At 45.8% G+C, this 25,238-nt stretch overlaps 1 protein-coding gene across 1 annotated transcript in view; it reads left to right on the plus strand.

The window, feature by feature from the left end:
• Nucleotides 1-8,892: 8,892 nt before the first annotated feature.
• The window catches only part of STOM (stomatin), a 32,727-nt gene continuing 16,381 nt past the window's right edge, over nucleotides 8,893-25,238 (plus strand). Inside the window, exons 1-4 of the mRNA XM_048513452.1 lie at nucleotides 8,893-9,035; nucleotides 16,598-16,701; nucleotides 18,394-18,466; nucleotides 24,232-24,314. Coding sequence (XP_048369409.1) covers nucleotides 8,978-9,035; nucleotides 16,598-16,701; nucleotides 18,394-18,466; nucleotides 24,232-24,314 — 318 coding nt within the window. The 5' untranslated portion in view covers nucleotides 8,893-8,977. The remainder of the gene's footprint in view (nucleotides 9,036-16,597; nucleotides 16,702-18,393; nucleotides 18,467-24,231; nucleotides 24,315-25,238) is intronic.

A 25,238-nucleotide genomic window follows, 5' to 3' on the forward strand; every position in this document is an offset into this window, starting at 1 on the left:
CCTGCTCCCCAAGGATCTGACAGAGTTGTTCTGCCTCCAGATTTGGAGGCCTCATTTGGCGATTGGGATTAAAAACCAATTATCCTCCATAAACCTGTCCACTCCCCCAGCACAAATTAATGTAAGCCAGTAGCTTTAACTGCATCTTGAGGCAAGGAATTCCACAAAGCAATTATCACTAGTGTCAAGGAGTATTTTTGTACTTTTGAGAGCCAGTGTGGTATAGTGGTTAAGAGAAGGTGGATTCTAACCTGGAGAACTGGGTTTGATTCCTCACTCCTTCACCTGAGTGGCAGAGACTTATCTGGTGAACGAGATATGTTTCTGCACTCCTGCATTCCTGCTGGGTGACCTTGGGCTAGTCACAGTTCTTCAGAACTCTCTCAACCCCACCTATCTCACAAGGTGTCTGTTGTGGGGAGAGGAAGGGAAAGAAGCTTGTAAGCTACTCTTTACAGGAGAGAAAGGTGGGATATATATCCAAACTTCTCCTCCTCCTCCTCCTTGTCAGTCTTGAATCTATTACCCATCAGTTTCATAGGATAAGCCAAAATCTGAGTACTATGGGAAAAAAAGATTTTTTTTTTCATTTTCTCTGCATCACACTCAATGTTGTAGATCTCCATCATGTCATCCCTTGGGTGTCTCCCCCTCCCCTCTAAACGAAAAGCCCCGGACAGGTTTTTCTGAGAGGTCAACCACTCTAGCCCTATGGTCAGTTTGATTGCTCTTTTCCCGGTTCTTCAATATGCGTTTAAAGATGTGATGATCGGGACCGTACACAGTGTTCAAACTATGACTGCTCTAGGGATTCACATAAAATAATGACTTCACTGTTTTATTCTCAGTCCCTTTTTCGTTGTCACTGCAGACTGTTTTCAATGAGCTGTCCGCTACACCTTCAAGGTCTTCTTCTCAGTTTGGCAGCTCAGACCCCAGGTCAGTTCCCAACAGACCTGGAGAAAAAAGTCCAGTCCCTTAATGCGTGGAAATGGGCAGCTGAAGCTTTTAATGGCACGGAGGCAAAGAATATCACCACCCAAACAACAGCCCTTTGGTCTTTTATTAAAGGGGCAGGATTTTTTTTCTCCAAGCAATTGGCAACTCTAACCACCGTATTGATGAAATTATGACATTATTATCCCCAATGTGCATCACTTTGCATTTGCTTATATTGTGATGATTGTTCTTTATGACAAAGTGGACATATAAATAAACTTACTGAACTCTTTAAGGTAAAGGTGTAAGCACCAGGTTATTACTGACCCATCAGGTGAAGTCACATCACAACGTTTACAAGGCACTATATGCCTGGTAAAGACTATATGATCTGAGATTGCAAATGCCTTAGCTGACCAGGTGCTCGGAAACAGCAGCAGCAGCAGCAGCAGCAGCAGCAGAAGGCCATTGCTTTCACATCCTGCATGTGAGCTCCCAGAGGCACCTGGTGGGCCACTGCGAGTAGCAGAGTGCTGGACTAGATGGACTCTGGTCTGATCCAGCAGGCTCTTCCTTATGTTCTTATATTTTATGGGATGTTTTGCCATTGCTTCTCCCAGTCATTTACACATTACCCTCTGCAAGGTGGGTACTCATTTAACCAACCTTGGAAGGACGGAAGGCGGAGTCAACCTTGAGCCAGGTGCCTGGGACTGGCATCAGGATCAACTTCAGGTCATGAGCAGAACTTTGACTGCGGTACTGCAGCTTACCACACTAGGCTGCTATGGGTAAATAATCTTGATGCTTATTTAACGCACTGCACACGCTGCTCTTGAAGACAATGTGGAAAGTTCAGCTGGTGCAAAGTCACACTGGATTTATGATAGCTCCACAGGCTGCCAATTAGTTTTTGGCTCCCGTTCAAAGTATTGGTTCTATTAAGGCCTTCCTAGCCTGGGGCCTCCATGCCCGCAGGTCCGCTTCCCTAGATATGTTCTGCTGCAACAGCACCATTCATCTGTTGGGCTTAAGGGCCTAAGAAAGTAACACCCTTGAAACAGATAAAATCAGCACCTACCTATCCCAGACCATTCCCAGTGGTTGCCCCTAATTTGGCAGTGTGCCTTGGGAAGGCCCCGACACTGTTCCCATGCTGTTACAGGGCCAGCGTCAGCATATTCTGAAGTGGGCCAGCTGCCAGGGCTTCTTGTGAGGCCAATGGCTGCCAACCTCTCACCCATACACCTTCCCTGGCATCTGTGCTCTCAACTGCCTGGAGTCATTGAAAAAGGGCAGGTGCGCTGTGCCAGTGATAGCATCCTGGTAGCATTGGCAGGTGGTGCAATGGCAAGAGGTGCCTGCTTGGCTTCTGAAATGGGAGAGGCCAGCTCCTTTGGGTGTGGGTGCACAGTGCTTGTCCAATAGTGCTTAGCACCTTCGTTGTGCTTTTCCCACCCCCAAAGTGCCTCGATGCTCGCTTTAAGTCTGGGACAGAAGAAGCGTTTATTTTGTTTATTTATTGGATTTTATAGACTGCCTCGTCCCCGAAGGGCTCTAGGCGGTTCACAATACAATGTAATGTCCAATAAAACCCATGTTTCTAACAGGCTTAAGGAGCCGCTAACTTTGACCACGCCCCACGGACTGCCCACAACCACACCAGCACAGGGAACTTAGCCTCAGTTGCACCAAAGGCCAACCACTGCAGAACTGCTCCAGCACCCAAGAACAGCACAATGGTGCTGGGGACCTGAGCAGTTATAATTGATCCAGATGTCAGCATAACTCAGGCCCCTTCCGCACGGAGGCGGAAGGGGTTGGGTCGGCGTAATCTACGCCGACCCGACGACGCTGGGACGACGGCGCCGCGAAGTGCCGTTGCCCGGCCGACCCGCCTCTTCCCCGTCTCTCTCCTGTCGCCTCCGTCGCCCTGCTGGCCTCCGCAGACCCGCCCACGCTGCCCTCCGACCTCCAGGGGTCAGAGGACAGCGAGGGAGGGCTTTCGGAGGCCAACAGGGCGACGGAGGCGATGAGGTGAGTGGGAGAGGGACGGGGAAAACAGTGCATTCCCTGCGGTGGGAGGTTTTTGGAGGCGGCCTGACGCCGCCCTGGGGGAGGGACCATTGAAATTTCTTCATCGCTGACCTTCAAATGTTATAATTCCTCAGTCGTCATTGTCACATTTTTGCCCTGGGTCTGTGTGTTCTCACATACATGTTACATGTTTGCCTGCATGTAAAGGCATTCTTCTTCTTCATGCCACCAGCCCAAGAAATAAAACTCAGTCTCTCAGTAAACCGGTGCCTTGGGGAACTCTGGTAAAGGTTACCTCTGAGCCAGTAGCGTAATGTCCATTGGGCAATGTGGGCAGCTGCCCAGGGCTCGGGACTTTTGCAGGGCATGCTCCTGCGTTTTTTGGGTGTTTTCACATTTCGGCCTGCAGGGGGTGCATTTTTAGAGATATCAGCACCAAACTTTCATGGTATCATAAGGAGACTGTTATGGACCCCCAAACGGGTTGCCCCTATCCACCATTGTTTCCAATGGGAGCTAAGGAGATGGGAGCTGCACCTTTGAGGGTCCATAACTTTGTCCCCCCTGAACCAAGCTTCACCAAACTTGCGGGGTGTCATCAGGACGGTCTCCTGAAGATACCCTGAAATGTTGGTGTCACTAGCTTTAAAAATACGCCCCTGCAGGCCGAAATGCAAAAAACACCAAAAAAATAAAAACGCATCCGAGAATTTCAGACGTTACCGCAAGTTCGGATTGTGCAGAGTTCGGAGGGGGCAGGCTTGGGCCCTTGGCCCTCCAAGCGCCTCCAAACTTGCTCAACTTAGCCTGATCCACAGATCGGCCTGAGCCAAGCTGAACTGCCAAGCCTTGCTGCCTGTACTCCGCCTCTTGCCAGCCCTCCTGCGTCCTCAGATGGATCTTTGTGGGGTGGCAGGACTAGCAGTCAGGGGTGCACGCGCACCTGGCTGACCCACTGACCACGTCGCTCTCCCCTGGAGGCCACTGCTGCCCATCACCACCCACCTGCCCCCCGCATCTCATGCCCTTTCGCTGGTAAGGGGGACACCAGGGGGCATACATTGAAAATGCTGGGGGGAAGAATTAGAACTAATAAAAGGAAACACTTCTTCACGCAACGTGTGATTGGTGTTTGGAATATGCTGCCACAGGAGGTGGTGATGGCCACTAACCTGGATAGCTTTAAAGGGGGCTTGGACAGATTTATGGAGGAGAAGTCGATTTATGGCTGCCAATCTTGATCCTCCTTGATCTGAGATAGCAAATGCCTTAACAGACCAGGTGATCGGGAGCAACAGCCGCAGAAGGCCATTGCATTCACATCCTACATGTGAGCTCCCAAAGGCACCTGGTGGGCCACTGCGAGTAGCAGAGAGCTGGACTAGATGGACTTTGGTCTGATCCAGCTAGCTTGTTCTTATGTTCTTATGTTCTTAAGTTCAGCCAGCAGGGAGGGGGGAAGCCACAAGTCACCAGGGAGGGGGACGGGGGAACTCCACCTCCTTCCGCCGCCCATGGGGGGGTATCAAAGTCAGGTTTTGCCCAGGGCTCCAGTTTTCCTCGTTATGCCCCTGCGCTGAGCATGTACAAACGGCAGAGCTTCCAAATACATTGGTTTCCCCCTTTAGCATGTCAGAGCAGCCTTAGTAAGTGGGTGGGATTTCAGGCACAGCCAGTGGTGGGATTCAAATAATTTAACAACTGCTGCTGTTTACAAGCACCATTTTAACAACCGTTCTGCCGAAGTGGTGCGAACCTGCCGAATCCCACCACTGGTCACAGCGCACTTTCTTAAACAGAACAGAAGCTTTAGTGCTACAAATTAAACTAGAGCACATATATAGAAATAGCCAACACAGTCAGAAAATACAGAACAACGGGGGAAAAAAAGGGAAACCTTTATCTAATAAAAGGAAAACATTTATGTACGTCATACTAATTATCTCCAAATGGAGCAAGTGCACCCCCCTTCCTCCATTCCTTTATCTCAGGAACGGGTTTCTACATGTCTGAATGTATGTGAAGCTAGAACAAAGGAAGGGCTCACCTTGTAACAAAACCTCCCTTCCCCGCGGGGCCGTATTAACCCATGGTCAGGCCTGTAGGCTTTCAGGTACTTCGGGCCCCCTCCGGCACTTCAGTCTTTCACCCCATTTCAGCTGGCAGCCTGACCTGGTATGGTAGGTACTGGACCACAGTATATAGCCCTGTCCATTTGGAGGGTCTCCTGAAGAAATTTACTCACAATTTTACTCACAAGCAACCCAGGTCATGACTAGTCTGCATTGCACAAGGAAGTGTAATAAGGGAGGAAGCGGTATGACATTAAAACCCTGATGCTAACAAGTTATGGGCCTTGACTACGAGTATTCCTGGCAACTATGAGTATGTCTAGGCTTCAGTCTAGTCACCCTTATGGATAATACAGCCCTGTTTCCCCAATCCAGAGTTAGAGACTTTGCCCGCATCTGGATGCTCTGTTCTCTGACCATGGGTCCGCTCTGCACGTAGCTCTGAATTTTATGATGCTCGCCCATCAGCCCCTTTGGCAGGTAGGCCAAATGGTTAGTTTCCAGCTGAACCAAGTTCCTGTTTTTTGTGACTCCCGTATATGGGTCCCAGAACCCAGACCATAACAGCCATTACTTTTGTCTTCTGGATTTTCTTCTTGAATCCTGTTTTGGTATTTCCTGGTTTAACCTTCATCAGCAATCCTTCCCTGTCTTCACTGCAATAGTGTGTGTCATCTGCATATCTCATGTCGTTAATGTTCCTTCTGACAGTTTTCACTCCACCTTCATCTGTCAGCTTTATTGTTGTTTTGAAGGCAATCTGCTTTGAGCCCTGTGGAGGAAAAGCAGGCAAAAAAATGCTGTAAAAAACAGCAACAAATCATTATTGTTTCACTATATCTTTGTTGTGATTTGTAACAGAGAATGAGGTTGCAGGTATAATGGGCTGAGGAAGCTATTTATCCCGTTTGGGGGAAGAACTTTGCACAGGGCTCTTCCCCAAAACAGGCCCTATTATATTTCCTTTAACTGGGTTTTACAAAAATCACTAAACTAGCAATCTTTTTGGAGAAACCAAAGGAGCCCCAGCAACTCGGACTGTTTGCAATCACTTCCTGAAGGGGTGAAATCTCCAGTGCAAAGGGAAACATGGGAAACCAGGTTCAATAACAACGTGTTACCGAGTTCAATAATAATGTGTTACTGGGTTCAATAATAATGTGTTACACAGCTATTTAGTGTGCCGTGCAGAAACTACTGTCGTTTCCTTGGCCTAAAGCAAAATCCAGAAACAAAAGCAAGAAACAATACCCTGACTGTGGTATTTATCCCCTTGGATTATAGTACTCCTTTTAGTTCTCAAGTCCATTCAATAGAGACAAGCTGGTCCAAAACAGCTTTTTATGTGCAAGAAGGACAACTTGTACAACCACCAGCTTTAGCTAAAATGCAAGAACTGAAAACTGAATCCAAGAGTTTTATCATTAGATCTCTATCCTGCTCTCCCCACAAGTGGGCTCAGAGTGGCTAACGGTCACAGAAATACAATCATATATTACCATCTTACAAAACCTGAAACATTTGAAATATCTGTTAAAACACATTTACAGCATTCCATTAATAGGATGGGGCCTCAGGAGGAATGACTAGCAGGTCTTCTGTGTTTAACAAGACTGGTGCGAAACGTTTCCCCACAAAATATTTGCATTTCCTCTCTCTAGTATGAGGTCTTTCATGTTGAAGAAGGACTGATAAAAAATCAAAGCTCTTCTCACATACCAAGCACTTATATGGCTTCTTTCCTGTATGGGATAGTTTGTGTGATGAACAGTTGGTTCTACTAATAAAGCCTTTCCCACATATACTGAGCACCTATATGGGATTTGATATGTTTAATGCAGTATGATTTGAAAACAAATCTGTTTCCTCCATTCTGAGCTATACCCAAAAGCTGAAAACTAACTCACACAGACAATAGAGGAGAAGCAGATGGTTCTATTACATACAAAGTGAATATATTACAGTGACTTTTATTAGGACCAAGCAAAACGATGACACAGAACAGTCTGTGGGCTTTTGAGTTCTCCAGAACTCTTTACGAAGCTGCACTTTTGAAAAATGTCCTCCTGAAAACCAACATGTAATTATCAGCCTGATGAAAGAGTTCTGGAGAACTCAAATCTTGCATGGTGCTGTATGTTATTTTACCATAAAAGATTTATTAAAAACGGGTTTTGTGTGTCATTGAGAATGACGTGTCTGGTGCTTAAAAAATAGGCTGAATGAACACTGGTCGATTCCGCACAGCAAATGTATGTCAGGTTGCAGTTGTTGTAAAGCAGTGATGGCGAACCTTTTCGAGACAGAGTGCCCACATTGCAACCCAAAACCCACTTATTTATCGCAAAGTGCCAACACGGCAATTTAACCTGAATACTGAGGTTTTAGTTTAGAAAAAACAGTTGGCTCCAAGGTGCATGTTACTCGGGAGTAAGCTTGGTGAAGCAATCGTGCAACGCTTCGAATGGGTGAATCATGACCCTAGGAGGGTTTACTCAGAAGCAAGCCCCATTGCCAGCAACCGAGCTTACTCCTGGGTAAAGGATCATGCCCAGGCCAGCTTAAGTGTGTGTATGGGGGCGATTTTCTGCCCCCCCCCCACATGATGGACTCTGAGCATGCGGGCCCACAGAAAGGGCCCTGAGTGCCACCTCTGGCACCCGTGCCATAGGTTCGCCATCGCTGTTGTAAAGGAACTCGTTGTCCTTTTTCCTGTTCACATGAGTGCCGTGCGGGCAGCCCGTGGAAACAATCTGGGTCGCTTTCGTGCCTTCGCACTGTGACGCTTCTCTCTTTTATTTCCAGCAACACATGTGTAGCTACGCAGGCATGCAGACATGAACCTCCACAGCCATGCCGATCATCCCACAATACGATTGGCTGCACCTGTGTAGCTGTGCATGTGCAACACACAAAATAAAAAAGGAAAAAGGGCCTCCCTGCAACAGCAGGGCAATGGCAGGTGGCATGGACGGGAGAGAAATAAAGCGTGCAGGAGCAGCTCCAACCCAGGATTTTGCAAAAGAATTGCTGGTTTAGCGATTTTTAAAAATCCTGGGTTGATGGAAATAAAACGGGGCAGACTTTTTTGGGGGACGGGACCTGTGTGAACCCCCCCCCCCGCCAAAAAAACCAGTTTATATAGCATCCTACACCCATTATATTTGCCCTGTGTGGAATCCACCAAAGATGCACATTTATCTGGGAGAAATCTCCAATAAACACTCCAATAAACACTACAGGATTCTACATAAACATGTTGAGGATCGCCAAGGAAGTTTAGCAAGCACAGCATTGTCTGCTACGACACTGGAGCAAGCTGTCCTGTTGAAGGCAGGCAGGCGCAGGACAGGAGGAGCTCTGACAAGATCGGTAAGAGGCTCGACGACATATCATTTAGTAAGCGCACTGCAGGCCGAAATTCAGTAGGTGAAGTCTGTAAGGACACGGAGATGCCGCTCCTGTTGAACGTCCGCTGGTAAGAAAGCCACCAACACCCCCAGAACAGCCTTGCACGCGAGGGAGAGGCAAAATACCCTGTAGCAAAGGTCCAAGCACTGCAGAAACCCAACAGGTGAAACTTTCCCAGTTGCATTTCCGCTCATGCAGGGCGGAACAAAAAACCGAGGTCAACCTCGTTTAGATACTACGTACGAGGCAAGGGGTGAATTCTCTCCCCACCCCCCGCCGCGCGTGCAACGAACCATGCCTCTTCTCCTGTTGGATTTCTGCCTGCCGCGCCACCCTAGAAGGGCGCTGGGCGGCTGGGCGGCGCTTGGCGGGTGGGCCGGGCAGCGGGCCAGGTGGGCGAGGCGCGCCGGAGGTGTCTCCGCCTCCCCCGGAGTCAAGTTGGGCGGGTGGAGCCCCGCGGTCCGCATTCGCCGCCGGAGGAACCGAGAACTGCCAGGCTGGGCAAGTCCGTGGGCGCCATGGAGGATGCAGAGAAGGGCAACGCCAACCGCGGCAGGCGGGAGCTCAAGATCGGCGGTAAGGGACCCAGCCCCGGGCACCTTGGGGGGGCGCCCCACCCGTCCCAGAGGGGTCTTTGTCAAAGAAGACCCCCTCTTGCAGCTGCGTTTCCCACCACGCTAGAACTTGGGCTGCGTTCAGGGCTGAGGTGCTTCTGAGCGCGGGCAGAGTGCCTGCGCCCCTGCCTCCGGATAGGGGTTGTTCGCTTCTCTCTGCTGGGAGAGACTAGTGTCGTCCAGCATCCCCGTCGTGGGGAACCTGTTGCTCTCGGCTCTTTAATCTGACCCCCCTCCCCCTCCCCCGAATCTGTAATTCTGTATTGCTTAAAGCGTGAAGGATCAAGCCTTTCTGAGCATACACAGAGTGCGTTTGAGTGATGACGGCTGGACAGGTTGTTTCTGAAGGATGCTGGTTGGCTTTTTGAGATATCATTACAGGGGCATGACACTGGACCAGGCTGAATTTGCTGCTGGCGTTCAGGAAGGGAGAAAATAGATTCCCTGCACAACATGCAACAGTGTTCAGTTTGGCACTACTGCCCTTAAGCAAAGATTTGCCATAACTGTCCATGTTAGAGAAGGTGGTGGTTTTCTGTAGGTGGAAGCATGTTGGGGTTTTTTGGAGGGGGGATGCCTGGCTCAAGGCATGCTGGATTTTTTGGGTGGGTGGGGGGTTGTTTTCACAATAGTACTGGAGTTTCACTTGTCTGATCTGAATTCGGCATCCAGCAAGACAAGAAAGCAGACATTTTATTTTTATTTATTTTATTTATTATTAAACTTGTATACCGCCCTCCCCCGAAGGGCTCATTTGAGTTTATGGGTTGTGGCCAGCTCTTGTGCAGACCACATTTGATTTTTAAGTCGGGTTGCCAACTTCCAGTCACAGCCTGGAGAGCTTCTGGAATTACAGCTGATCTCCAGGCTATAATCTCCTTGGGGGAAACGGCTGCTTTGGACCATCGTATGCGTTAAGTTTGGTCAGTTCGCTTCTGACTCATGGTGGCCCTACGAAGCCATTTATCCCAAACGTCCCATAGTGAACAACCTTGCTCAGCTCTTGCAAACTGAAAATGATGGCTTCCTAAATGTGTAGAGTTGATCTATCTCATCTCATATGACTCTGTGGCAGCTGTACCCTTCCGAGACCCCTCCCCAGACCCCACCTCCGAATCTCCAAGAATTTCCCAACTCAGTTGGCAACCCTATTTTCAGTGGACATTTTCTGTATTCTCAAATTGTGTGGCTTTGGGTGGTTTTGAGCCCACGTGTGTTTGCGTTGAGATCTTCAGGGCTAGGGACTTGCTTTTGCGTAAAGAATGCCCAAATTATGACTGAATGGTTTCGGAAGATGCATTCCTCTGGGATTCGGCCTTCCAGGCTTCTTAGCCGTTTCCCACGCTTCCCCTTCATCCCCTTCCCTCTGACTTAAACTTTGTATTGAAAATAAGGCACGTGGAACTTGGCCGAAGCAGAACTCGCCCGCCCCTGTGTATCTAAGCAAAACGTGTTGTCAAAAAGTAATCCTCCTTGAGGAGTTCTAGGGGTGAATGCCAAGTGAGGAAAAAGCACCGGGGTCTTTGTGTGTGTGCGTTTATTCTGCTAATCAGAAAATGTTTGACTGATAGCGAGCTGAAAATGATATTAACCAGCTGAGGGTGATATTAACCAGTTTGTGTAATGGCAGGATTTAAACCAGCAGGACGGATAGATTGATCACAATAGGGGTTTCTTGCACACAGCAGGATATATTACTTACACACTCACAAACCCGAAACAGATGCCCCTGCACAGTTTGTATTTTGCGGAGAAAAAAATATTATGTGGGCTCTTACTATCGAACATCTTTTAGCTCTCAGTTCCTTGTATGAGGCAGTGGCAGAGAGCCGGTGTGGGTTACTGGTTAGTGTTGTAATTTGGAAGTTGTGGGTTTGAATCGCCACTCTGTCATGACAGCTGACTGGGTGACCTTGGGCCAGGCACATTGTCGGTCTTGCCTACCTTACAAGGTGATGGCTGTGAGGATAAAATTCAGGCATAGGGAATAATGTTGGCCCCCCATTGGAGAGAAAAGCTGGGGATAATTTTTTAAATAAATAAGAGCCTGGCTGCCGGGTGTATGTACGTATGTACGCATTTTCCAGCATGAAAACTGACAAATTATTGCTGAAGTGTATAGAGTGCATAATTCCATCCTGTCTAACTGAGAAACAGGAAAGCAGTGCTGCCCAAACCAAACTTGAGCTAGCTCTTCCCTTGTGTCAATTGCAAGCCTCCACAATGCTGCTGAAACACATAAATCACAAGGGGAAAGACATGGAAAACAGGGAGACATTGCTTTCAGCCATTGGTTCTTTAAACCTTTCTGGACTGTGCCCCATTTCTGACAACTGAGCCCTGGACAGCTGCTGAGGTCTCTCTTGGCAAGGGATTCTAACATCCATACTAGAGAGGAAAGGGCCTGGGATGCCAGAATGGGAAGACAGCTGGTATTTTATCCAGCCTAACCTCCTGTTGCTTAGTGGTCTGGGGTTGGCTTCTCTGTGCACTGTGCATGGTGGGCACCAAACATTGGGGTGTACTGTCCTCTAGCCTTAAGGACACAGCCCATGGTGCTGCCTTAAGGACAGACTAGAGCCCTTAGCCAAACCTCCTGAGTCTTTGGGCCTTGCTTCTCCCTGAAGAGACAGCTGAATTGTCTGGTCGTGCTGGCAGTGACCCTGTGTGCGAGGCACCTTAAATCACAGGTGTCAAATTCGCGGCCCTCCAGATGTTATGGACTACAGTTCCATCATCCCCTGCCATTATGATGCTGGCAGGGGATGATGGGAACCGTAGTCCATAACATCTGGAGGGCCGCGAGTTTGACACCTATGCCTTAAATGGTTAGCTGGGGCCCACTGATGTCTGTCAGCCCGTTTGGCCTAGGGATGCACCAAGGAAAGGGTGCTGTGGAAGGGTTCCAACACATCCATGCTAGATCAGACCTGTGGGTGGAAACACTCGGAGGGGCGCGTATGTGTGTGTTCTCAAGGAGGCTGAAGAGGGAGGCAGAAAGTCTCATTCCCACTCCGTCCGTCCCCTCCGTTCAGCGAGGATTATCACAAGTCTTGTCTTGTGCTGCGTATTTATCGCTCGAGGTCCTGTGTGTCTCTTGACACAGTGCTGAGCTATAATTCCAAGACTTTGTGGTATCAGCCAGCTGTGAGTCTGCTGGCACTGGTGAGTGAGGAAAAAGGAATGTAGAGTTGGCACAGAAGTAAACTGGGGGGAAAAATCAAGGAAAACCCCCTTCTGATTCCAGTGGGCCTTCGCTGAGAAGCCTTGGCAGTGTGCTTGAGCAGCTTTGTGACCTAAGTAATGTTCTTTCGCCTGCAGTTGTGCTGGGAGGGAGAGGAACAGCAATTGACCCCGTTTGTTTACATTTGGCAGAAAAGATCTTTCTAGATTATACCATTTTAATTGGGGGCGGGGGAATAGTTTGAATAGTTTTCCATAAGAACAAAAAATTCCCTGGACATAAAAGGTTAACATGCCAGTGAGAAAGCTAGTTGAAACATTCTCCTTGGTATGTTAATTTTCTACAAGCAGGGAGGTTTTTCTCCATTCATCCCTCCACATACACACACAGACACACATGCACGCGTGAATACAAGCACACCTGCTGTCTGAAGTGGTACAATCCGAGGGAAAATCAGTACCTCTTGACTTTTGCAGATTACATTAAATAAGTCCTTTTAATTGAAAGCAAGAGACTGAAATTATGTTTGGGAGCTGCTGCGCCAGCTGTTTGATTGAATTTAAATAGCTCTTCCGGCTGCGCTTCTCTGAAATGTGTATGATGTTACCATACTCCCTCCGCCTTCCTTTTGCAAAGCTAAAAGAGGCCAAGCTGTCTTGATCTGTGCCCTGAAAGCATTCAGTGCCATGTGAAATAGCGGGTCTCTGACTCCGTAAACATTTTCTGCCGACAACCCATTCTAGTGAGCTTATATAATGCCATGATTGGGGAGGCATTGTAACTGCTTAGTGTAGCCAGCACTGGAAGTAAAATCTCTACTCCCTGTGTACCGAGCAGGGTTCATGTCAGAGTCGAGAATGAAGACCTGTTTGTTTATTTCACTTATGCTTCGCCTTCATGCTCACAGTGGACCCAAAACAGCGCATATCCTTCTCCTTTGCTCTATTTTATCCTCACAACAACCTTAAGAGGTGCGTTAGCACGTGAGTCAGTGGCCCAGGGTTATCCAATGAGGTGACATGGCAAAGGGAAGATTTGAACCGGGGTCTTCCAGATCCTAGTCCACCCCTGTAGCCACTGTGCCACACTCACTGGGTGAGGCTGGGAATATTATCCCTTCCCTGTTCTGGATGCAAGTCAAGTGCAAAACTTTGCTATCTCAGTATTGGCGCTTTCCACTTGGATTTTGAGCTCTGTGCAGTTAATATTCTACCAACGGCTCCACTCTCGCCAGCCAGCAAAACAATTAAAGAAATCCTTTCTTTGCCAAGCAACAGCTTTCTTTCTCCAGGGGTAATCTTAATTGGACGACAATCACTTCTGCAGCATCACTTTTCGTGGCAGCAACACAAACAGTAGCAAGGCAGAGAAGGAACTGTTCTTCCCTTTCTCTCTCTCCTTGGAGTAATGCAAAGGATCTGTACCCAAGGCGTTTTGGTAGAGGAAAATGTCAGCTGCCTCTTGGCAATTCGGCCCTTCGGCCCTCTTGAGTAACAGTTTCCTCTAGTCAACCAGATGTGACCCGGCTGCTTCGTGGATGCCGCACTGTGGCGACTACATGCAAGGTGTATGAAATCTCCCTTTATCCCTGGAACTTTGCTACACCAGATGACTATCTCCTCTCCAGCTATCCCTTTGAGCTTTCTGGGGATACTGCAGGACCAAAGAATCCAGAGCAGAATTCATCATCTAGGTGTGTTGCAACATAGATGCAAACTGCCTCCTTCAGTTGAGCAAGGGCTTTGGGCTTTGCAGTGTTACTTCCTGTTGATCTTCCCTCTGGACTTGTCCTTTCCTCAAAATATTTGCCAATGCCGGGAGGGGCAAGCTCTTGAATTTCCCCTTTGGAGTCCTGAGTGTACATTTCTGAGCGTGAGCTCATACTCCAGTCATTTAATCTGAAAGGCTTTCCTTGGCTTGACTTCTGGATGGTTGCTTCCCATCAGAGGTCTGTTATTTGAATCGCTCTTGTTTGTCAAATGGGTTGCCCCTGCACACTGCAAGGGAATGTTTCAAACAGATTGCACAGTTTAACAGTAATTGTGGTTGGGGCATGGTTAAGATAATTGCCACCAACTAAAATTAAAAGAATGGGTCTAGTCTACAATTTAAATAAGGTCCTGGTTTGCTTTGAATAGGCCTATGACCCTGATTCAAACTTCCCCTTTGTCATTCCTACTCAGGCTATCTGCCCTGAGTTCAATACTATTGAGAAGCCGGGATTTCTGTGGATGTGTGTATTTCTCCACAGCATTTTGGAGCGTTTGTGCACCTCCTGGGGTTTTCCTGACTTTTCTGTGATCTTTTGCAAACCTGGTTTGCTTCAGAGTTTTGGGAAAGTCCACAGTAGAGTCTGGGTAGCTGCTGTGTGGTTGGAAAAATTCAAATATTCCCACCCACAGGACAACCATTTTCCTTAACCCTGTCCCCACAGTAACCATTTCCTGTCTTTACCTCCCAGAGATTTTTTCATTTCACTGCTAGAATATAATTATATTAATATGATATTATACCAGTATGTGCCTCAGGTTCTCTGAATTCCCAGCTTTCATTTTTTTTTAAAAAAAAAAGGGTCTAGTCCCTTTCATTATGGGGATGTGCCTTTGTCCTTATATCTCTACAAGAAAAAGGGCCCCAGACTTTTTTAAAAAGTGAAAGCTGGGAATTCAGACAACCTGGGACACATATTAACATAATGGGACACATATTAGCATAATGATATATTGATACAACTATATCCTAGGGCTGATTTTTTTAAAAAAAATGTAAAATCCCTGGTGGCCCTGAGGGTGGCCTCTGCTAGGACATTGTGGCAGGGAAACTGTGGGGCAACCTGCCACGTGGGAGTACCATTGTGGTTGTACTTTATCGGCAGTTGCTGCAGCAACAGAGAAACCTGGGGTGGCTTTTAAGCAGAGACTAGATGTTCATCTGACAGCAAGGCAGATTCTGCAGATTTAGGCAGATTCTGCGGATTTAGGCAGATTGTGTGTGTGGGGGTGGGGGTGCAGAAAGCAACGAGCTTGTGCTTGGGGTGTGCATTTGGTACAGCCAACCCGAAAAAAAGCCCTTATTGGTATTTTGTGGGGGGCCCAGGGCTGCTGTATTTAACCTAAAAACTTTATTTTTAATGCAGGTGAGCTATACATGCTGCAAGCAGCCTCTTAGAAGAGGCCTTCTAAAAAGAATGCCTCTTCTTCTAAAAGGAATGCCTCTTCTTCTAAAAGGGAATGCCTCTGCTAAAATGATTCTGTCTGCAATGCATACATGCTGGAAGCATTTGTATAGGGTTTTTTTGTTCATTGAATGGGGTTTCCATTCTATTCTAATATTCAATAAAGCACTACGTGCTTCATTCTGATTCTCTTGTGGTTCTCGCAACAGCCAAGTATGGTAGGCCATTTGTATTATCCTCGTATTGCAGATGAAAGAGCAGTTGGCTTGCTTAAAAGCAGCTTATGGCAGAGGTATGATTTGAATGGAGCACTCCCTGCTTCACAGCTTGTCCTCTGAATCTTACAGCCATGTCAATAAAGCTAAAACAAAATAAGCTGTTTGTTCTGGAAAGATTGTTTTACTAGTATGCAAACTTAATCAGCTATCCAGAATTAATATTGTTAAGCTGTCTAGTCCTTACCATTGTAAAGCTATGCATGGAAGCAGCTGAATGCAGTGGTGTACCGTTAATGGGAACTGGCGTATCCCATATCCCTGGGCGCACGCCACTTTGTTATGTGAGGGTGCTCCAGGCATCACTGGGGGGCCTGAGCCACCTGCCGCTGAGCCCCACCCCCACCCTGGCCTCCCTGCAGGCTGGCTCCTGCGCTGGCTTGCAGGGAGGCCAGGGGGCAGAGGTCGGCGGCAGGTGGCTGCAGCGCCCCATCCTCCTGGCCTGCAAGGAGGGGGGAGGGGGTTGGCGGTGCGCAGCCCCATGGCTCCAGTCCAAGCCACCCTTCTAAGCCCCGCCCTCCCCAGCTCTCCCTTCTTGCTTTAGTAAGTGGGGTATGGGGAGCCGGGGGGGGCGCCACAGGGAGGTGGGCAAGCCCTCGGGCGCCATTTAGGCCTGGGACGTCACTAGCTGAAAGTCACTTGGCAGAAGCCGCAGGATGCTGGACATCCTGAATGAGGGAGTAAGCTCTGCCCAAATTAATTCATCAGTCTTCCCCATTATGGTCAGGAGCAATTATGCCCAGTAAACTAATATATTTGCCAAACATGAACAGTCTCAGAACTGTAGTAATCCTTTGATGAAGAGATCTTGCTTTAGGGGCATTTACTTCTGTATGCTACATTTAAAGGAGTAGCCCTGATCTTTCAACATCTGTGTCTGTCTTCTCCAGAGGGCTCTGATCATGGCCTCGGCATGTGTGGATGGGTGCTCGTCATCGTTTCCTTCCTTTTGACCTTGGCGACTTTCCCCATCTCCATCTGGATGTGCATAAAGGTAAAGAAAATGTTCTTGGGAAACATTTGAGGTGTGGCACTTCTGTCTAATGGATTAACATTTGAATAGCATTCTCTTCCTTATTGGAGAGTGTGCCAGTGACTGAGCTAAATCTCAGCTTTGACACGTCTTATTCCATACATATGCAGCTGCCTTGTACAAAATCAAAATTTTGGTCTTCCAAGATCAATATTGGCAGTGGGTCTCCAGGGTTCTCAGTTGAGGACTTTTACATCACCTGCTCCTTCATCCAACTGGAAGTTGAACCTGAGACCTTGTTCCTGCAAAGCAGATGTTCTGCCCCAAGCTGTAGCCGCTTTCCTGCTTGACTGTGCAGCCTCAATTTGCCTCAGTGCCATGCAAGGAAGGGAGAGGAGATTTAACCTTCCACCTCCGGTTGGTTTTGATATAAGAAACCTGTTTCTGTTAGCATTTTAAAGAAGAAACACCATGTTTTCATTTAAAACGCTAGCAGATTTCCATTTTCTAATGCGTTTCAGCTTCCATATATTGGTTGCCTGAAAACCTTACAGAATTATTGGTAATCTGTGTGTTAGACAAGTTTCTCTTTCTCCGAGGCTCCTTCTGCACAGCATATTTATAAGGAGTTGCAATCGTTATAAATGAATTTGTTTTTCATTTATAAAAAGGGAAGATGAGTTCTTTTATAAAGATTGCAGCTCATTATAAATATGCTGTGCAGAATGAGCCTGAGCTGTTACAGATCTAACTTCCTGACAGAAACCCCCCCCCCCCCCCCGTACGTGAGCTGCATTCAGATGTAACACCAAATCTTTGTTTATTGGCATGGGAAATCCTTGTGCCTGACATAACATCAGAAATAGTGACTTTCTGGTTTCTTAAAAACTTTGTTAATGACATTCTAGTCAAACAAATCAAGAAACCATGGTTTGTACTTTTGCCTCCAAACCAAGATTAAAACTGGACTTCAGAGGAATGCAGCAGAATTTGTTATTCCATCCAAATAGAGCCCTGTTTCCTTAAAATCTTATTTCTGGTTTACATTTAGTTTCTCCTTTTTTTGTGTTAAATCAATGCAATAAATAACTTTCCAAAACAAACGTATACCACAAGCAACCAAAGTACCCTGTTTCCCCTAATATAAGACATCCCCGAAAAATAAGACATAGTAGAGGTTTTGCTGAAGTGCGAAATATAAGGCATCCCCCGAAAGTAAGACATAGCAAAGTTTTTGTTTGGAAGCATGCCTGACGAACAGAACACAGAAAAATAAGACATCCCCTGAAAATAAGACATAGCGCATCTTTGGGAGCAAAAATTAATATAAGACACTATCTTATATTCGGGGAAACACGGTAATACTGAATTTCATCCTTACGGTAGACCAGAAATTATTTCCAGACTGGCAGCAGATGACAGAAAAACAAATGCTGGCTTGTAACCCCTCCAGGAGCATTATAAGCTTTAGCCATTTTAATATAAATTGTCCGTACTGTTTATTCTTCCCTTGTGTTCTCTATTACGGAAGCATTCTAATTACACTTTTTCTCTCACATCCAACGCAACTGAGACATTCAGTTTCTTTATATTATCATGGGCATGCAACATGTAAGCGTTTCCTGAAAACCCAGCCCAAAATAGGCTGAAAGACGATTTTATTTTTCTGCACATAAGGTTAAAAATTTTAGTCACTTATTGTTCTAATTGCAGATTGTGAAGGAGTATGAGCGAGCCATTATCTTCCGGCTGGGGCGTATCTTAAAAGGAGGAGCAAAAGGACCAGGTAAGCATTACATTAGGCTCAGCCACAGGATGTATGTAACTCTTGGGTTTGCCAATGATATGATAGCATGTGCTTGGGTCTTTTCCCAAATGTTCCCCAAATTTAAACAGATTCTGTCTAGTTTCCTAAAAGTCATGTACTTAGCTTGGTCTTACTCTCAAAGTTTGAAACTTGTATCATTGAATAACAGGATAATCAACTTGACCCTTCTCCTCCTTTTCTCTGTATAACCCCCCCGCCATTTTTTCTTGACGAGCAAAGATTTCTTAGAATACCTGACTTGGGTGGGGGGCAAGAGTGAGGGTTAGCAGTGGAAAGGTGGTATGGAAGGGTTTAAGTACCCTTGTAACATTTGCCCCTTCAAATCCACACACTTACACCTCTTCTCCTTTGCATAGCATTGGCAAGTATGGTAGCTTGTATGCTGTCAAATCTTCACATTTCATTGTTTAAGGACAGACCATTTTCCAAATAGTGGCCGATTTCACAGGCACTTTATTATGTATTGAAATTTGTCTACTGTCAATACTTCTTTGAGCTTTGATCTTAAAGGCTAGAAACTCAATGAATTGTAAGGAAACTACTCACTGACTTGTCTTGTCAGATTTTTCCCGCCTTTTTCTTTTCAGGGACTGAGGTACTTAAGAAATGGTAGCATTTGTGTACAGAAGCACATTACTTCAGCCCTGTAAAACTCCCAGAAGGTGAAAGATAGCCCATTATTATAACATTTCTAGGCAAACCTCTTAACAAGGTACACAAAATAATACTGGGGCAGATTTAAAACTTAAACAGAATCAAAGATTTATTTAACAGAGAGGAGATACTTAAGGGAGATAAATAACTTGGAGAGTAGGAATGGATAAGGTAAAAGAATATATATATATACACACATACCACACACACAAGAGCTTGGCACATAGATTCGGTATTTGGTTTTCAGTCACAGGCTTGATAAGTTTTTTCAGTTTCAGTTAGCTTAGACATTATCTTGATGTTATGTTTCCCACTTACCGTATATACTCGTGTATAAGTCGACCCGCATATAAGTCGAGGCACCTAATTTTACCACAAAAAACTGGAAAACTTATTGACTTGCGTATAAGTCGAGGGTGGGAAATGCAGCATCAATTGAGGCATCAGTAGGTTAAATGTTTTTGAATATTTATTTCAAAGAAAAACAGTAAACTAGCTCTGTAAAGTGGAAAAGAGGGTCAATAAGAACAATATGGTATCAACAATAACTTTAAAAGTACAAGAACCTTAGCTCAACCAGCAACCAAGCTAAAACACAAGAGTTAAAATCCTTCAAAACTGGATTCCTCATCAGCATCTGTATGTCCAAATGTAACCCAACTTAGATTTTAAGAGGGATATTATCAGAAATGAAAAATCTACTATTAGCTTCCATTGTAAACAATGGGGGATGGGGCATCCCCTATGGGAATCAATAACTTTGGATCCCCTGACCCAAACTTCACCAAACCTGGCTGGTATCATAAAGAGACTCTCCTGATGATACCAGCCAGGTTTGGTTAAGTTTGGTTCAGAGGGTCCAAAGTTATGGACCCTCAAAAGGGTAGCCCCATCTACTAATAGCTCCCATTGAAAACAATGGGGAATGGGGGCACCTCCTTTGGGGGTCCATAACTTTGGACCCCCTGAACCAAACTTTACCAAACTTGGCTGGTATCATCAGGAGAGTCTTCCGAGGGTACCCTGAAATTTTGGTGCCTCTAGCATAAAAACTGCGCCCCTGCTGGCCGCCAAAGTAAAAACACACAAAAAAATTTAATGACCCGCATATAAGTCGAGGGGAGCTTTTTCAGCATTAAAATGTGCTGAAAAATTTGACTTATACATGAGTATATACGGTACTTATACTTAAGATGAAACTGGCTTATGGATAGTAGTCTCAATGACTAATACAGGCTGGTACATATATTCAGTACTCTCACAAGCCTCATTCTGTTAAACAACCCTAAAATAAAACATAAATAACTATATCTGGAGGAAAATAAAGCAAACCCCCAAATACTCCAGACTACAGGCCCTAAGAATTCTTCTTCCCTCTTAGATCTATCCCTCCTTGGTTATATATATGGCCCTTCTCCGGGCTCCTCAATAACCCTCCACCAGTTCACTCAGTCTGAGTATTAATTTGCTTTCAACACACAGCACACCAGCTGTCAACCAGCAGAGCAAGCCAGTTTTCCACACACTGACTGCAACTATTCTTTTCAGAGGTAGTATTCTTTAAAGTGAAGTTAAGGCAGATAGCTCTTAACTGTAGGAACTTCACTATCCAAAAGCACCTCAGATAGTTCTTCACAGGGAAATATCCTCCTCCCTCTGCGCATCATAAAGTTTTTTAGCCAATCAGAATGTAGGATACCACATTCATGTGGCTTCTCCTGTTCCTAAGATCTTCCATTCTTCACTATGGCCCCTTCCGCACATGCAGAATAATGCACTTTCAATCCACTTTCACAATCGTTTGCAAGTGGATTTTCTATTTTGCACAGTAAATCCAGCTGCTAAGCGCATTGAAAGTGGATTGAAAATGCATTCGTCTTCATGTGTGGAAGGGGCCTATGAGTGTAAACAATTATGCTTTTGACAGACCTGCATTTTTAAATTAACTTTTCCTCTGCATTCTGTCACAGAAAGACAGAGGAGATTGCTTTAAATGTGTGATGAAAACAAGAATATATCAGATGGTCATTGTTTTCTAATTGGAAAGTGCTTTGTTTGCAGTGAGCAGTGCGGTTTTATTTAATTATTACTATTTAATTATAGTCTACGTTTGAATTCTGGCAAGCTTGCAACCATTGAATGCATTTTTAAGTACTGGTTTCACACATAGATACAGAGAAGTCTCACCTATTTTTGTTGGAGACTGAAGGATGTGGTTACAAGAAGAACTTTAGAATAATAATTAGCAACAACAACACCCCGAGCATAATCCTAGCTACGGCCACCGAGCCAGAAACATCTAGGCCAGGGGTAGGGAACCTGCGGCTCTCCAGATGTTCAGGAACTACAATTCCCATCAACCCCCTACCAGCATGGCCAATTGGCCATGCTGACAGAGGCTGATGGGAATTGTAGTTCCTGAACATCTGGAGAGCCGCAGGTTCCCTACCCCTGATCTAGGCCAAATCAGAGAAATGGGAAGTCTGTGGAGAGGTGGAACTGTTTCATCCACCACACTATCTGCCCTATTATCTTTATGTTCTTCTCACTTGTTGTGACAAGTACAAGCAATCTGGTGGTTTGTGGTTCTGCCTTGACTATGGCGGCACTTTTGGAGAAGTTGGTCTGTCAGCCATATCCTGCTGCTTATCTTGAAACGTCTACTTCCCCCTTCATTAGGTTGTCGTGCAAACTCAGATGTTCCTTTCAGCTCTGCTGAGAAATCACCTTCTGACCAGAAATAAGTGAGACCTTCCATTACAAGTGTGACTTTTCTGTCATTCCAGGGAATAAATAGGGACTATGTGATATTTTCACAGGCGAAACATGATTTTCCTTCAAAGTGTATTGTTCTGCTGCTGTCTGCTGTGAAGCACCCCCTTGAATTGTTGCTGATTTTATAGTCTCTTCTTCCACTAAACATGTTGGTAGTGGCTGTAGCGAGTTCTGAGACTGCAGAGAATTCTTTGGGGTGGGTTCAGCCGTGGCGTAGTGGTTAAGAGCAGGTGTACTCTAATCTGCAGGAACCGGGATTGATTCCCCGCTCTGCTGCTTGAGCTGGGGAGGCTTATCTGGGGAATTCAGATTAGCTTGTGTACTCCCACACGCCAGCTGGGTGACCTTGAACTAATCATAGTTCTTCTGAGCTCTCTCAGCCCCACCTACCTCACAAGGTGCTTGTTGTGAGGGGTAAAGGAGATTGTAAGCCCCTTTGAGTCTCCTGCAGGAGAGAAAGGGGGGATATAAATCCAAACTCTTCTTCTTCTTCTTCTTCTGCCTCTCATTCCCCTTCTGTCTAGTCAAAGTTCCTAATTCTAAAAACAAAGCAATATCTCAGAGCTTCTTTCCAGAAACCTTGCAGAAGGCTGCCTGCTTCTGTAAAGATGCAAGGAATTCTAATCACTTTCCCTTCAGTCTCTGAAGTGAAATCAATATTATTCCACCAGGAAAATGTTGATAGGCACTACATACAAGCATGGTGTGGTAGTTAATAGTGGCGGACTCTAATCTGGATTTCGAGTGAGCAGTGGACTCTAATCTGATTTATTCCATGCTCCTACACATGAAACTCACTGGTTGACCTTGGGCTAGTCACAGTTCTCTCAGAACTCCCTCAGCCCCACCAACCTCACAAGGTGTTTGTTGTAGGGAGATGAAGGGAAGGAGTTTGTAAGCTACTTTAAGACTCCTTATGGCTGAGAAATGCAGGGGAGAAATCTAAACTCTTTCTAGTTATTCAAAATATGTCCAACATATTACTAGACCCTTTGTGCATAAAGGTGATTACCCTCCATCCCTCCCCCGGCTGCCAGCTTTGCAGTGAGTTTTTCCCTGGGTGTTTTTATTTAAACAGCATTCTTCTGCTGCGAAGAATCCCCAGCCAAGCCAAGCTAAGGCACTTTTTATTCTTTTGGTGCCATCAAGGACCCAGCATTACTTTGCTAAACCCTTTAAACGGCATGTCAATTTCAATGGTCTATTGCCCTAACGATCGATGGACAGTGTCAAAATAATTGCTGGCTTGAAGAGTGAGAGGAGCTGCTATCGACTTTCCCTGCAAAGGGAGAGGAAAAGTCATGCTTTCAGTGGTTTCAGAAACCGTGAAGATTCTCTGATCCCAGACATGGTGAGTTCAGGAGAATCCAATCTGAAGGGAATGTACACAGAGGAGATCAAGTGCATAAATGGCCATCATCTCTTTGTAATCCATTCCCCCAGATTCTTGTGGCATACACTGTCAAATGACCAGGAAAAGGCCTGGTCTGCTCTTTACGGCTACTTAATGCACAGGTGACCACCACCCCCATTCCACATGGTGACCTCCCCCACCCCACTGCCCTTGCCTCCATGATGAGCAACTGTAAAAGACACAGCTGCAGTGATTGGTTGAAAAGTTGGCAACTTTATCCCCAACTGACACTGAAGTCGGTTACAAGATAAAAACTCCCAGGCCAGAGCAAAGAAGGGTGCACAAAGGTATAGACTGCAGTTAGCAGTGTATTCCAGACCCAGCTGTTATAGCAAGATGTAGTTTGTCTTGTAGTTTGTCTTGTTATAGCAAGATGTAGTTTGTCTTGCTTTGTAGTTTGTCTTGTAACCTAATCAACTGGACTCCAAGAAAGTTAGTTGAGATCTTCTATTATCTTTGTGTGAAGCCATTACTTAAAAGTAATTATTTGGCAATGAGGGTGGAGTTCTATGAAAGAGCAAGAATCTGTAAATAGAGATAGTCTCTTATGAAAGCAGGAAGGTTCCAGTTTAATGACAAATTGGAAACCTACATTCAAACAATGGCACAGTATTTTGAAGCAAATGGCATAAAGAAGAGGTGAAAGAAAACGTGCTTGTGTTGGACATGACGTATCCATGTAAACAATCTTCAACGTTGGGGAAAGGCCAAGAAAGGCCCCAAAGCCTCTGGAGATCTGTTGTTGGTTGGTGAGGCCATATTGAGATTGATGGACCAGTGCTCTGATTCTGTACAAAGCAACGTGATTCACCCCTATGTTCAGGTATAATGGAAGTCACGTGGCCCTATTGTTTCATGGTTATGTCTTTCTTTCCTGCAGGCTTGTTTTTTGTCTTGCCTTGTACAGACAACATCATCAAGGTGGACATGCGCACAATATCCTTCGATATACCACCACAAGAAGTACGTATTCCCTTTCTGGTTGCATTGTTTGGGCAGGAGCTGTGTCTCAGAAGTAGGGCATCTGCTTGGCCTGCTGCAGCAGGTCCCAGATTCAACCTCCGGCATCTCTGGTTACAGGGGTCTCCAATTCTTCCTCTGTCCAGTTTGGGAGCTTCCTTGACCGTTGTTTCTAAATTAAAGTGTTGGAAGATCCAGTTACAAAACAGGCATAGTGCAACTATTTCTGTGCATCTGTCAATGGTACACAGAGGCCTTCTCAGGGTCTGAACTGGGTAAACCCTGTCATCCATTGGAACTGGAATAAGCTTAGTTTAACATACTGTATCATTTGGGGAGTTGGAAATGGCTGCCCATGATCCACAGGTCCTGACCCTACAGGGCTAGGGCGGGATATACATTTTGGAGGAAAAACACCGTTTCCCTACAATGTTACTGCAGTCCCCTGCTTGGGGTCACCTTTGACTCCGTTTTTATGGTTACAGAAGAGAGATGATGCAGTAATGCCTGGTTTCCACGTAACTAAAAGATACTGTGTTCCATGAAGTGCTTTTATTTATTTTTGTCCTAAAACTACTTGAAATAAGGGCAGAGCAATTGTTTTGCTTACAGAAGGTTCCTGGGTTCGCTCTTTGGCATTTCTAGTTAAATGGATCGATGTGGTATGTGATGTGCAAGGCCTGAGAAATTGGAGAACCGCTGCCAGTCTGAGTAAAAAATATTGTTCTTGATGGACTATAGTCTAACTCAGGATGAGGCGGCTTTGTGGGTTCATGTTTATGTGGTCACAAGATGTTGATCAGTGTTGATTTCATGGTGTACCCCAAAAAGCACTTCTTTATCAAGATCTTGTTAACATAAGGAATGCACCGCCCCAAGATGTGGTGCTTGGATGGCTTTGTTAAACAGGAAAAAAGTTACCCAAAT

The sequence above is a fragment of the Sphaerodactylus townsendi genome, linkage group LG12 (assembly GCF_021028975.2).
Source record: "Sphaerodactylus townsendi isolate TG3544 linkage group LG12, MPM_Stown_v2.3, whole genome shotgun sequence".
NCBI lineage: Eukaryota > Metazoa > Chordata > Lepidosauria > Squamata > Sphaerodactylidae > Sphaerodactylus > Sphaerodactylus townsendi.